Source organism: Bacillus rossius, chromosome 3, assembly GCF_032445375.1.
Source record: "Bacillus rossius redtenbacheri isolate Brsri chromosome 3, Brsri_v3, whole genome shotgun sequence".
Classification (NCBI taxonomy): domain Eukaryota; kingdom Metazoa; phylum Arthropoda; class Insecta; order Phasmatodea; family Bacillidae; genus Bacillus; species Bacillus rossius.
The window spans coordinates 17,662,732-17,678,530 of NC_086332.1; the positions used below are offsets into that span (position 1 = coordinate 17,662,732).

Genomic DNA, 15,799 nt, shown 5'->3' on the forward strand with positions numbered 1-15,799 from the left:
CAAGCACGCACTGCCGCGTCTTCGTCGCCTGGTCAGGGGTTTATCTCAGCTAGTGAGGCGGGACGATAGTGCTTCTGGCTCTGAACTGGTGCGCAGTCTTCTCATCGTGCGTAGGGTGACTATGATACTTGAGCTATAACCATAACTATTAATGGCGTAGAAATGAAGATAAAGCTGTAACTCAAGTCCCTTGAGTGCTTTTAAGAATCTGTACCGGGCTTTTCATGCACAAAAAATAACATCAGAAATATACCAACTGTAGCTCCCATTTTCACGTGGTTTTGACAGTTTCGTTGGTTGACGAGACGTTTCAATGTCGGGGCCATAAATGTTTTATACTCAGTGGCTTGCTGGCGCGGTCTACGTCATTAATTTGCCTATGGTAAGAATTAGCTGCCTTTCGATTAAATAATCTCTGAATAAAAAAAAAGTATTTCATTTGCGGTTTCCTGTTATTAATGAATCAGGTTTCACCGTTTCGTCAATTGGCGGGGAAAACGAGATAAACTCGAGAAAACATACTGGTTCACATAAACGCCCGCCACTTTCTCACTTGTGAAAAATACGCGTTCGATCCCTGCGTGAATCAAACTCGTGTCAATAGATTCTTCCGACCGCTCAACCAATGTGTTTTATAGTTTAGTAATGGAGTTATACATAATACTGTCTTAAAAAATTGGTTGTCTGTAAAGTCGGTTTACGGACGATAGTTTAACGTGACAACGTCATAACAAAACATTAATGAAATTATTGCATACTTTTATGAATAAAATTGAATAATTTTTATTGAATTATCACTATTTTGTATGAATACAAAGGAGTGAAATAAAATCTACAATTTAATTGATAAATTTACTTTATTTGCACTCATTAATTCAAATATGTTTATTACTTTAACGAACAGATTATTTTAACTATAACTTTTATACAAAGAAGGAGTGAAATGAAATCTACAATTTAATTGATAAATTTACTTTTATTTGCACTCATTAATTCAAATATGGTTATTACTTTAACGAAAAGATTATTTTAACTATAACGTTTATACATGTTTGCTATTTAACTTCTTCCAATCTGTGTTATTCTGTTAAGGATAGGATAGGAAAAGTAGGAAACGAATGGGAGTGTTTCAAGTTTAATGTGCCTCTAAAAAGTCCAATCAATGGTTGATCCAATCAAGTGGAAGAGAGAGAGATGCGGCGCAAGCGTACAATGAGCGTAACGGGAAAAAGCTTAACGGGACAATGTGCGTAACGGGACAATGAGTCATCCTTTTTCGTGCGTGCAGCCGGCGTTCATCGATTTATTAGACGTTGTCACGTAAAATTGCAATCGAAATTTTTCTATTGTCCAAATCATGTCTGCAATAACGAATTACAGGACTATTCAAGTGACTTGACAAGCAGGTGACAAAACATAGCTATACACACCTATGAATCAACAAAGAAACTTGATGTTAAAATTATTTAGTAAAACTTATATAAAATTAACATGAAAACACAAAACATTTACATTTTAATTAATTACCTAGTTATTGTAACGGAACTTACGTAAGAAACAAATTGTGACGAGGAAGACTTTTGTAATCTTTCATGTTCAGAATTTTCAGATACAAATGTACTGATTACGCATGTAAAAATATTTTTTTTAAAAATTGTATCGTACGTAAGTCTAATGTTATCAAACTGTTTACCTAGCCAAGTTAAGCTTCACCCCATAAAGTGCAACAAATGGAAAGAATTTTCGATTTGTGGCTTTGCGATACAGCGATGAAAGTGTAGCCCTATTTTCAGTCCGTCGATTGTTCCACAACTAGATATCATTCGCTTGGAGACCTGCAAAATTCGCGGGTTCAATGACCTCCAGGATAGACTCTGCACACTCGCACAAATGCCACCTGTTCATTGGCTGCTGACTTGTGAGTCGTCTCGACCGAGTGTCTGTGATTCGACACTTCTATGAGTGAGGGTCTCTAATTGGCCCTCATTACTCCAGATTAACAGTGAACCAGTGGTAGAAGCAGCACAAAGGTATAATTATTTGAATTGTAGCATATCACGAAATGAATCCGCGAATTTTGCAGGTCTCTAGTCATTCCTTGTTATCCTGGGAAGTGAGTGGTTAGCCACTAGTACGCACGTACATACATCGCGGAGAAATTTAACGCGCGCGCTGGGCAGACGTGACTAAGCGCTGCCGGCGGGGCTTGTATGGTCGAATTGCGGTTCAATGCACGTAGTACTTGACCGCCCTTCGCGATGAGTAACTCGCTACGCGTGGTGTATTATGTGAGCGTACGTGCAGAGCGCAGAAATCTTTTTTTTTTTCCAGCGCGCGAACTGCATACAAAAGGAACACATTTTCCGTAAGACAAAATTACTCCAACATTTGTGAACCCCATATGTTCCCACGACATTTTTTTTTCTTCTTCACATACGTGTTAATTTTAATTTTCAATTACTGGTGTCTCAGTTCTCCGTGAATGCTCGTGTACTTGTACTTGCCCCGTTATGACGTCAGTGAGATTACTTCCAGCTGCGTTACGTTTCAAAAGGAGAGTAGTCCATATCGCTAGGGCACAGACCACTCGCCTTCCACCAAGACGATCCGGATTAGATTCCCGGCGAAGAATAATTAGGAATTTTTGAATGTAGGAAACATGGCGGACATTGTCGTGACCCACTGTGTTTTCTCTGGGCACCCCCTCGTCCCCCCTCTCGTTTTTTTGAAGTGAAACTTCTAATGCGACTTCCAACAAGGTTGCGTTAAACGTTTAACGCTCCTGGGGAGTGGGGAATAGAAAGAGACAGAGCGAGAGTAAGGAACTAAGTAGGGAGTAAGAAAAAAATAAAGATCATGACAGTTTGCAGTGTCGCCATATTTGTTTCAATTTTCACTACCCTTTTTGTATATTATAATTTAATATGCAGAAAAAAAATCATGTTTCATGCTAAAGATGACCGCAGCCGTGTGTAGTATCCCCAGCTGGTTCGCCCAGAGGGGTGGAGGCACAGTGTAGAGTGGCGGGCGCTCGCCGCTTGTCGCAGGGATGGGCTCGCAGCTCCCGCCCCGACCCACCGTCGTGCACGAGGGCGAGAACGTGCGCCTGCGCTGCGCCGCCGCGGGCACCCCGCGCCCCGCCGTCGAGTGGAGGAAGCTGGACGGCTCCGTCATCCCCATGGGCTCCTGGCAGGGTGAGTCCCGCCCGGGTGCCGCCGTGGCTGGCTCGCTGACTCTGCGCATGCCCAGATCAACAAAAACAACAACAACAATTGGTTGTCTGTAAAGTCGGTTTACGGACGATAGTTTTAACGTGACAACGTCGTAACAAAACATTGATGAAATGATTGCATACTTTTACGAATAAAATTGAATCATTTTTAATTTTAATAATAAAAGAATAAATACTTAAAATTATACTAGTAATCAGATTTTTAAAATGCAAGAATAATTAACCTTTATTGCCGAAATTGTTGTTGTAATAAGCAATGAAAACCACATTAACTTTTCACTTCACTTTATAAACAGTCGACGAAACAGTTCACGTGTAGATGACTTGTAGTTAATTTTAAAAACTGGCGTTTAGCTATAAAGTTTAAATATAATTATGAAAAAGTTTTCATATAAATAAATTTTAATCAAATATCTATCATCAATTATAAGCATCACCATAATTTTTTAGCCAATTGTAATATAACCTATTATTACTGCTCTCGCCGACAGCGTAACGGAACAGAGCGTAACGGAAGAATGAGCGTAACGGAACACAGCGTAACGGACCAATGAGCGCAACGGGACACAGCGTAACAGAACAATGTGCGTAACGGGTCACTTTTTCGTGCGTGCAGCCGGCGTTCATCGATTTATTAGACGTTGTCACGTTACCAAAATAAAGAGAATAAATTTTCACTTCGTTTGTTTTCCTGATGATAGCTAATGCATTACTTCTCACAATCAATTTAGCTGTGTTAAAAATATATATTATGAAAGCTACTATCTAGCGGACGGGCCCGAAACTACTTAAAAAAATTTGGTCTCAGTCGTGGCAGTCAGAGTTTCTCCCCCGTGGAGAGAGAGTTCCTCCCTTCCTCCCTTATAGCTTCCAGCGTGGTTGGGAACCACCAGCAGGCGGCTCGCTGTGGCAAGGTTTAAGTCAGCGTCGCCACGACGCAACACCCACAACATTGCGGAGATGGAATCTGCAGTATATAGAATTTAAACGCATGTATGGATAAGCAGGTGCACACACTTGTAAATACCTGCTCTTTACAAAGATATACCATGAAAAAAATCTTTTTGCAGTCTTTATGTTTTAAAAAAGGGATAATGAACTATAGAGTAAAGTTTTTGGTTTCCCTCACAAACTATTCTTAAACTCTGTGGTTCTCGAGGTTTAGCGGCATCGCTGTGGTTGTTTTCACCGCAATGCAGCAGGCATCTTCAAGTTTGAGCTTCATCATATGGCTGAGCTGTATATTTATAGGCTACTTGCCTGACACCTTCTTCAGGTAGCCAATCATGAGAGGCTTCCTCCTAATGAATGCCTCAATAAGACCTCCGGCAAGTATAAATATACCCTTCCCCCATCGCAGCGCTCAGTTGAATCTCAACCCTGAAGATGCCTGCTGCAATGCAGAGCGAAACGTCCATACAGCTCCATCTCGAAAGCCAAAATATCTTATTAGTCGATGGCTGAAATGTACTTAAAGCTTTTATGATAGGGAATTTGTTGAAATTGTTTAGAGTTTTGGTGTTGTTCTGTTGAAAGTAGTGTAGAGCGTTTGTGGTGTAGAGAGTGATGTAGAGTGTTTCTGGGGGTGTAGAGTGTTGATGTGGAGTATTGATGATGGTTTAGAGTGTTGGTGGTGTAGAGTGTTGGAGACGAAGAGTGTTGGTGGTGGAATAGAACATTGGTGGTGTAGAGTGTTGATGGTGGTGTAGAGTTTTTGTGGTGGTGTAGGGCGGTGGTTTAGAGTTTTGATGGTGGTTTAGAGTTTTGATGGTGGTTTAGAGTGTTGATGGTGGTTTAGAGTGTTGATGGTGGTTTAGAGGAATGTGGTGGTGTAGAGTGTAGATGTTTGTGTAGTGTGTTAATGGTTGTGTAATGTTGACGGTGGTGTAGAGTGTTGACGGTGGTGTAGAGTGCTGATAGCAGTGCACGCTCGTGTTCCAGCCATGTCGGTGTCGGGACACACGCTCAACATCACGCGCATCACCAGGGCGCACATGGGCACGTACCTCTGCCTGGCCGTGAACGGCGTGCCGCCGCCCGCCAACATGACCTTCACGCTAGAGGTACACTGTGAGTACTGCCCGCGCCTCCACCTGCCCTCTGGCGCGCCGCGCGCGGCCCGAGTCTCCCTACACCCCTGTGCACACCTTGGCACTGCCACGCGGTGCCAGGCGCCACTGCTAGAGACCGGAAAAATTTCTCGGGTTCAATCACCTTCAGGATAGACTTAAATATCCTCTACACACTCGGGCAAATGCCAACTGTTCACTGGCTGCTGACTTGTGAGTCGTCTCGACTGGGTGGCCTGTGATTCGACACTTCTATGGGCGAGGGTCTCTAATTGGCCCTTAGTCCTCCAGATCAACAGTGAACCAATGATAGAAGCAGCACTAAGGTATATTTATTTGAATTTTAGCATAACACGAAATGAATCCGCGAATTGTTCAGGTCTCTAGCCTTTGCTTGGAAACGCACAATTTAGAACCATCACAACATTTTAGATGCCAAACCCCGAATCGCATGACTCAGGAACGTCATAACTTAGAACAATCAACATGCACAGATGAACGACTGCAAGGGAACTAACTGCCAGTGTGGACATACTGTAGTAGGCAAGCTAAGATGTACCCAGGTACATATACGTCCTTTGAGACTGCTTCGCGCCGATTGTATAGAAGATAAGCAAAGTAATTCGGTAAATCGGAAGATCCTTTGGCAATACCTGTCATATTGATTGAAAGACGCCATGATCAACTCCCGAGAAACAGAGTCAGGCGAAAAGTGAGAAGATTCCGAACCTAGAGCCTCCGCTCTACCGCTCCTTTCCTTATATCCTCCCCTAAACACCACCCCCCCCCCCCTTCCCAAATATTTTGTAGACCACTTTAACACTAGTGTTGTCAGAAAAATTTCTGAACGTTGCACAACCAAGAACTGTCATAAGCTAGAACCACATGAAATATAACTGGCATGGCTGAAAATTCTATATTGTGTGTTATTACGTGAGTTCCTAAGTTGTGTGTTTCTAAGATTTAAATTTCTGAGTTATAAAAAAACAAGCACCCGTACGTCAACTGTGTATGGTGGATTATATGGGGAAGTTCTCATCTCTCCAGTAAAAATATAAAATGCAGGTTCTGAAACATCTTCAAATCACCAAATTTACACATGATATGCTCTTTTATGTGTGTGTGTATATATATATATATACGTATATATATATATATACATACATACATATTTAAGAACATACTAAAATTTACGCGTTTACAAAAACACGAAAAAAAAAAAGAAAAAAAAAGACGGTCGCGAAACGCACGATTACCTGAGATTTTCGGAACATTTAATTTGCATTTAATCACCACTCGTGTATTCCAACATTGCAAAAGTTTGCACCCATCGCATGATGAGTCATGCTCGCGTTTTACGTCTACCCTTCTCTTTCCCCGTTCAGTTATTATTTGCACCCAAGGTACCCAAGTGATAAAAAAAAATAATAATTTATGTTTCAACCTTATTTGATAAATTGCAACAAAGCAGCTGAAATCCGATGTCTACGACTTTTAGGATTGCACTTAATTAGACACTTTAGGCAACACAGAATGAGCCATGGTTATAGCCGGTCAGTTCTGGGAGCAGATAACATTGCAACAAAATGTTTTTACTAAGTAATGAGTAAATAGTTGCTGCGGGCATTAAGATAATAAATATTGTACGCCTATTATGTTGTTCATTACGATGCAGCCCCTTTATTGTTTTCTCTAGAAAAAGATATGTGTTTACTTGTTTTAACCTACTAACCGATTATTTTAGGAATTGGACCATGCGTTATAAAAAGTACACTATGAACGTAAGGTTACATATTGCTCAGAATCTCATTCTGCTTTGCAAAATAATAATAATGGGCATTTAATAAAGGAGACATCTAGAAATAGTTCAAAGAAAATGCCTTGTTTCTTGTAGAGCTCTTCAGGAAAAAAAAATTTACTCTTCTTGACATAGATGTGCATGTAGATTTTGAAGTTCGTATTTATTTTGGAACCCGGAAAATTCTGGAAAATTCTATAGAACTCTGAAATATACAGGAAAATCTGTGGACGAATTGACTTATATGTTCTAGAAATTAAAACAAAATATATGGACCGAACATTTTCGGACATTCCACGCAGCCAAAATATTTCGAGTTTTCCATCCAATGCATTCAACAGTGTTACCAAAACAAAATTTTCGAACCAAAGTTCTTGGTACTGTTCTTAGGAGGTAAAAGTACTTTAAATAGATGCAATTATTTTGTTATTGAAATAAATTGTAGTGGTAGTGAATTTTATATTTTTCAATGACCCTCTACCCGTTATACCGCGCTCTTTGTCCGATTTTGCTCATTAGCGAGCTCGACCGAAATTTTCCATTTCTGTATTTTGTGTATCAGCCTGAAAGTTGCTTGTGCAAAATTACGACAATCGTGTCCTTTACACACACACACACACACACCTTTGAGTTGACGGTAGTTTCGGAGTCTAGGGACCATGAAACGAAAAGCTAGGTACAAAATATTTTTGTCACGCCATAGTAACGACTGCAAAAGGAGCTATTTCTTCAAAATTCACCTGAATATCTCATGTTTCCTGTCTTCCATGGCCGCTCTCGGTAAATCGCAGGGAGACGCAAACTGCGCGGGAGATATTTCTCCCAGTCTTGTCAGGTGTCAGTTAAGCTGCGCATTCCCTTGGTGTTCCGAACAATGCAGACCTGAACAACAGCACGTAGCAGACAACCTAAAAATAATAATAATTTGGCAAACGAGATGAGAAGCTTCCCGTTTCCGTTATGATAAATATTCATTTAGATACACATTTCGCATTTTTTATTTTTATCACAAAGTTTTGCGTGGGATCATTTTTTTCGACTGCTCGGATTCCATGATGGAGGTCGAGAAAAACAATTTTTGTTGTATTAAGTTCTACGCACACACTTAAAGTTATCTACTTAATTAAGTAGCCATGGAAAAAATACTATTAACTATAAAATAACTGCATACTAAAAATAAAATACACATTTTAAAATACCTAAAGGTTCTCAAACTTTTCAACGGGTATTTTTTTCTGTTTGCCAACTCAACCACTTATCTTTTCAGTTCCATGCATTAAGTAACATTTATAATTACGTTTAAAGAATAATTTAAAATTAAATAACAGTCTTAAAACTATTTTCTAAAACATGACCAATATAAAGAACTAAAATTGACCCAAAACCATAAGTAATTAACATTATCCATTAGTTATTCCGTTTATTCTTATTCTTAACAGTGTTACTAATATACCCAATAGATAAGACACTGTTTGATATCAATAATTATTTTAAAAACTATAAAGTAGTTTTGAAATAACTTTTATTGTTATCACTATCCACATATAAATTTATAAAATGTATTGTGTCGAGGTACCATGTATACTTTTATGTACCAAAAACAGCTTTTCCCTGGGACAAAATTGTCCCCTCGGCCATCTTAGCCATCCACGTTTTGGCTATGGGTCGGTTAAAAAAGTATTAGTATAAATATAAGTAAAAATAGGTACATTAGTATAGTATTTACTAGAGCTTGAATTTATACCGGGTTCTCAGATGTTAGTGGCTAAATACTAACTAAAAAATGAGACAATATTCGAGTTAAAAAGGGTTATGAAAGATTTCAGTTAACTAAAACCAAACACGGCATCAAGTTGAGGTAGAAACCAAATAACTGACGCAAGATAATAAATCTCCTTTGAAGATATGAGTGTTTGAAAATGTTTCTAGTTCCCAAAGCAGCAATCAGTTTTGTTGGCAAATTTTAAGAGTAAAATAAGCTTCGTTTGGTCATTAAAAAAAACTCGTGAGAAAACGTTTTATTGGCAGTTTTAGTTCACTACAGACCTACTTTGCATTTTCACATAATTATCATTCAGCTCCAAGCATTTTTCGCAACGCTGCACCAGTTTCTTAAACAACTCTGCGTAGATAAATTCACCGCCTGGAAATAAAGCCAGTGGACAATCGTAATTGTGTAATTTTTGCTGTAATTGTTGACTCACGTTTCATTAAATCAACCAAAAAATACGTCCTTTTCTCCCCCTCCCCCCCCCCCCCCCCCAAAAAAAAAAAAGAAAGTGTAGCCATCATTTTCCGAATTGATTACGGAGACCGCTTTAACGTTTCCCGGAAATGTTTACTAAGCGCCTGTACTTAGGTTACACGCATTTCGTACTCGAAGTCCATGATGTATATGGTCAAGGCGTCCGCTTCATTCCCAGGTGGCGAACTTCTATGCAGAAGATTTACGAAACGTGTTTGAAATTGAATAGTGATTATGTTAAATTGTGAAGTCGATATGTAGTAAACTAAAACTATCAATAAAAAATATAGCCAGTCATGGGGACTGTCAACAGAAGTGAAAACTTAAAACTTTGTTTTTAAATGTGTAATATGACATCATTTCTACGTCAAATGTACGCAAATAAACGATTTTGGTATTATATCAGTGCGATGTCAGCATGATATCATTTATCCTTACATAATGTTTTAGTCAAAACAGTTGTCAGTGGTATGTAAAAAATTACGTAAAAATTAATTACCTAGCTATGACTTACCAGTGATGTGAGACCTAGGTTATGTATTCACGTTGTCAAATTAACTTCACTTAGTGCTACTACAGCATGGTTCTCCGAAGATTTTGCAACGTAGTTCTCTTACATAAAATTTAACCTGAAAACACTCTTCAAAAATCGACATAGTAAAACTCAAACGCTGACTGACTGACACCGGTGGGTCTAGAAGCATGGCGCAACACGTCACTAGCATGTCGGTGACGCGAACCCATAAGTTTTGCCCCTACCAAAAATCGCTCAACGCGGCTAAAAGAGTTTTCACTTCAAAAACCTTTTTTTCTCACGAGTATATTTTTTTAATGACAAAACGTAGCTTACTCTACGAATAGCCCTCGTAGTTGTACAGAAGTGATGGCTAAATGTGTTTATTCTACACTGTGCACACCCTTCATTCCACGAACGACAATCTAGTGTCTCCTGTACCCACGATCACCTTGTCGTCTTGTTCACTGACAAGAGTCGGATGTGCGATCCTTTTCTCCGACGTGGCCCAATTCATGAATACCGAGTCTGTTCGGAGATACGCAAACCTTCCTTCGCCTCCATGATAACACAGTTACAACTTAAAAGATGATCTCAGTTCGAATTTTGTTCAATACCTCTTGATCTCTATTATAAGTCTTTCCTGGATTCACCCCAGGAAAATGCTGGGATGGTTACTTCTTCCCGTAGGCCACGACCTACATATTCCTTCGGTTTTCCCCAAAATGTGTCGTATGTTTCCATCTTTGTTGACTGGTTTACCACAGTCATCAAACTCAAACTATTGATATTAACAATTATAGTACACACACGAATATATATTTTTTTTCGTGGAAACCAACTTAAGCAAACACGTGTGTCAGAGGCTGTTTCCGATTGCCTCCTTAACCTTGAAAATTTCCTCTTAAACAAACTCTATCATTTTATTAATCTTCTGTAGTTGCAATCACGTCCTTTCATGCATCATTGTGGCTATTGAAGGGTTTGTTGCGCTACCTTCTTGGAAAAGAAAACTGATGATAGTCTGTTGCTTAGCAAGCCAGCTGTCTACACATTTTTGTTCTGTATTTATCCATCACTGTCAGAAGATCAACTTTAAAGTTAAAAAAAATAAAATACTGCCTGAGTAGTATACGAATGGGGTTCCGAGGACAGGATGCAGGATGTGGAGCCGAGAGCCGGCTCCGCCATATTGGATTGTGACGTCACGGCGGCCATCTTGGATGGTTGTGACCTTGACCTTTGACCTTGACCTTGAATATGATCCTCAAAAATCGCCAAAATCCGCCAAAATTGGGCAAAATCTGCCCAAAATTCCTCAAAAATCGCCAAAATTTCCATTTCTGTGGAAAAAAGTTCCGCCAAAAAATCTCAAAAAATTCCACAAATTAAAAATTTCTCATTTCGAGGGAAAAATTTCCCGTTTCGAGGGAAAAATTCCCGTTTTTAGTCCTTAAAAATCCCAGCGGCTGAAAATTCCTAAAACTGGCTTAAGCATCCTTAACTCAAGCCTCAGTTAAGCCATTTCTAGGAATAAGGATACCATGAACGCCATCTTGGATTATGTCGTCACCGTTGCAATTTACGTTACGGTCGCCATCTTTAACTTTTTTATTATCCGATTTTAATAAAAAAATTAAAATTTATTAAAAAAATTCAAATAATAAAAATTTAATAAAAATATTTAAAAAGCATACTTTTTCGACACGGAGCTCGGAGTCCTCGGTTCGAACCCGACGAATGCAAAAAAATAAAAATGACGACCGATCCTTCCCCCGTGGTGGGTGCTGGCAGACTGACTCCCACCACTTTTTATCATCATCTAGTATGACGTCATGGCCGCCATCTTGTCTTCGATGCTGGAAGCCATCATCATTGTATCGTCGGCTAGAGTGCGCCGATGACATGTTAGTTTAATTCGTATCCGCTAGAGTGCAGTTATAATTTATTACTGTGACACCCGCCATCTTGTCATTTGGCCGCCATCTTGAAAATCCGTAATTATTTAGCTAGAAATTCGGGAAAACTTTCAAAATTCATTAAATAAATCACTCATTAATTTACATATTGATTCGATCGATTCCCGTCCTCGGTTCGATACCCGATCGTTGCTATAATGTTTAATCTTATGTAAAAAAAATAATTTAAATAAACCATGTTCAACATTCGTAAAGAGACTCTAAATCCTCTACGACCACCATCCTATCAGACATCAAGACCACCATATTGGAAATGTGTAATTTTAATGCTAGAGATCCGGGAAATAGTTCAGAAATCATTAAATAAATTTGTAATCCATATACTGATTGATTAGATCGACTTAGGTCCTTGGTTCGATCCCTGGCCGATACAAAACAACTTTAATTTAAAAAATACTAAAAAAGTGTTAGGTTTGAGAAAATAAAAACACCACAAGTTCTTTTAAAAAATATTTATTACATACTACACTACTACAAGTACAAAAAAATACACAGACAAATTACTAAAGTTTTGTGGATTTCTCGACATCTGCATCTGCCACCCACGAATTAAAGAGAGGTGGAAAGCCCCACCACTTGACGTAGGACCGTCCATTTCTTCGTTTTATAATCTTCTCCACCAAGTACGTATCGGGATACAACGTAGGCTGAATCTCTTCGGCATAGAAGCCTCCATGGATAGGTTTGTGGTCCAAATCTTCGAGGTAGTAGGTCCTAGGCTCTGATTCACGAACATGTGTCACACGGAAAAGTTCGGGACTCCAGTTTGCAGTGAAACCTTTCTCGAAGATACCTTTCTGCTTGGAGATTCGCACAATGTCACCGACGTTAGCTTTACGCTTTCGTGGATCTTTCTTCTTCGTGTTGGAAAACACTGTTTGAAGCAGGCGATTGTCCGTTACGTCCTTTGGCTTCATTTTCGTGGTAGAATGCACCGTGGAATTATACTCACATTTAACTTTCTCGATAGCATTTTTTATAATGTAGATGTAAGCTATCAAGACGTGAAATTAGTTTTTTGCACTTATTGCACTGAAACAGTATTCTTTGAGCATTATTCTGACAGCTGCTTCTTTCATGTCTGCGCGCATTTGAAGTTCTAGTAAATGATGACCACAATATTTGCATTGATGCGATGTATGCTCTTCATTAATTGATGTCTGGAATGCAGATGGTGAAACTTCAGCTGATGGTGGAACAGCACGTATCGTTGTCTCCTCTGCAGCAGGTATCGGGATCTTCACAGCTGTCGTCACCTCAGCCATTGAGCCCTCCGCTGCCATGGTCTCCTCTGCTAATGGTATCGGGATCTCCGTCTCCATCATCGTTGCTGCCATCGAGGTCCCCGCTGCTAACGGTAAACTTTCTATTCCGGTCGACATAACTAAATCTCACGAAACTTAATGGAGAGAGCACGTCCGTACAGCACCGCGGCCAGAGGTGAACTGCGGGTCCAGTCGTCCGAACCTGGCTTATATACCCACGGTCTACTGGTATGCTACATGAGTCAAAATAATGTCTGTATTTAAAATTATTTTTTTATTAGGTACCTAAAAATTATAGAAATAAAAAACACACGAGTTCAAGTTTTACACATTTATTTATAAAACATACACAAATACACATTAGGTTAAGGAATCAAGCATTTTCACAAGCAAAGTCTTTAATGCCGCACGAACTGACTCGTCGACTCCGGTTCCAACTGGTTCGCAGGCCACGGGATCAGGAACACAGGTTTCCAGCTGGTCATCTTCTGCGATGTCGACAACTCCGACAAGACATGGTCGGTGACGTCTGTGACCACGTCTACGCCTGGGCTTTGGCTCAGTGCTAGTTGGGACAGATTCACTGCCTGAACTGCGACGACGAGACGCACACCGTTTGGACGTCTGCGTAGAAGCATCGCAGGCCGCAACAGGTTGCAACAGTAAGCCATGTCGTGATTCACGCGCACTAAATACATCGTCTTGCGTAATGCGCACGGGCAAACACACGTCTTGCTTGACGACCTGCATTGTACTAAAGTAATTGTATAAAATAAGCGTATTTATACTTTCTGGTCAGTTGTGCGTAATGACTCGAAGAGGTAAGAACAAAAAACAAATCGGTGCGGGACTCGTAAACTCGCTGATAAACAATCTACCATTCGAGCTACACATTTTCGGCTACAGATTCTGCGGCCCCGGGACTAAACTAGCGAAAAGGTTAGCTCGCGGTGACGTGGGAATTAATTCTCTGGACGAAAAGTGCAAGCAGCACGATATCGCATATTCATTAAGCAAGGATCTGGAATCCAGGCACCGGGCCGACGAGACATTGGCACAGGAAGCCGAAGATATAAGTAAATCGTCGAACGCGGGACTTGGAGAGAAAATCGCAGCGTGGGGCGTTTCCAAAATCATGAAGGCAAAGACGAAATTAGGACTGGGCGCTCGTCGAGCCGGCTCCATCAAATCAAAGACTAACTCGCGCAAGACCAAACGCAAGACTGGTGCAGGCGTGCAAAAAGCCAAGCAAAAATTACAGACTCTCGACAAGAAGATTATAGGAGGATTTCTTCCTTTGCTTTTGCCTGCATTGGGTGTTCTCGGCGGCCTCATCGGTGTAACGAGCGGTATAGTGCGGGCAGTCAACACTTCGAAGAATGAACGCAAGCAGTTAAAAGAAGCACAGTGACATAATGCCAGCATGGAAGCCATTGCCATCGGTAAAAAAAAACGGCGCAGGACTGTACTTACGGCCGCACAAATCAGGCCGAGGCATGAAAAAAAAACGAATGAAAAAATCCTAAGTTCCCTACCGAAACGACCGCTCACCAACGTAGATTTAATAAAGTACGCACGCAAACTTAAAATACCAAACTTCCGCGGCGTGTTTATGCGAGACACTTTGCCCAGCAAGCCAAAAACGCACGAACGTGCCATCATTAATTTAGACACGTCGGCGGGTCGCGGCACGCACTGGGTGGCCTATGTAAAGACTGGAAACATGGTCGAGTACTACGATAGTTTTGGAAATTTACGGCCTCCGCCCGAACTGCGACAGTACCTGGGTCGGACCACTACGTTGTTTTACAATTACGAAACGGAACAGAGGCCAAATCAAACAAACTGCGGACACTTGTGTCTTCGCTTTTTAACAAACAAAAATTAGCTGACCAATAAAAATTGCTACTTAAAGGTTGTGCAGTGACGATAATTTATTAGTCATGTCGATAACACTTACCTTGACAGGTCACGCATCTGAGCTGCGGGCGGTTCATTTCCCGCCTCTGGATTTAGACGGAGAATGGTGTATCGGACTCGTAGATTTTCAAACGTATAATGCCATACCGAACATCGACGAGGAAAACTGCAAGATATGCTTCCTGAAAAGCGATGGGACCGCTCATGAAATACGGTTACCTGTTGGCTCTTACGAAATAGATGACATTGCAAATTACATCAGGGATATGTTACCACAGGATGTAGACTTTCAACTGCGTGGAAATCCAAACACTCAAAAAAGCATTCTAACATGCAGTGAAAATGTCGACTTTACGAAACCTGGGACCATAGGTACGATGCTCGGATTCGAATCAAAGGTGTATGGTACAGGAAGAACGTACGAATCTACGCGCGCAGTAAACATTTTGCCTGTGAATGTCATAAGAATAAACTGTAATTTGGCAAGTGGAACGTATCTCAACGGAAGACTAAGCAACATGCTGCACGAGTTTTCGCCGATGGTCCCGCCAGGATATAAACTGGTAGAAGTACCGCAAAGTATCATTTACGTTCCAGTCGTCGTGAAGTGCGCACACGAAGTCGTCGTCCGAATCGTTGACCAGCGAGGACGATTGGTGAATTTTCAAGACGAAGAAATTACATTACGTCTGCACTTGAAGCGATGGGCATAAAGTTCGTAACACCGAACAGTTATAAAAGAAATCGTATTGTCGTGAATAAGAACAGTTCTCTACC

General features: G+C 40.5%; 1 protein-coding gene across 1 annotated transcript in view; it reads left to right on the plus strand.

Moving 5' to 3' along the window:
- The window catches only part of LOC134530022 (uncharacterized), a 231,586-nt gene that overhangs the window by 166,473 nt on the left and 49,314 nt on the right, over nucleotides 1-15,799 (plus strand). The window contains exons 7-8 of the mRNA XM_063364550.1: nucleotides 3,048-3,194; nucleotides 5,174-5,302. Coding sequence (XP_063220620.1) covers nucleotides 3,048-3,194; nucleotides 5,174-5,302 — 276 coding nt within the window. The remainder of the gene's footprint in view (nucleotides 1-3,047; nucleotides 3,195-5,173; nucleotides 5,303-15,799) is intronic.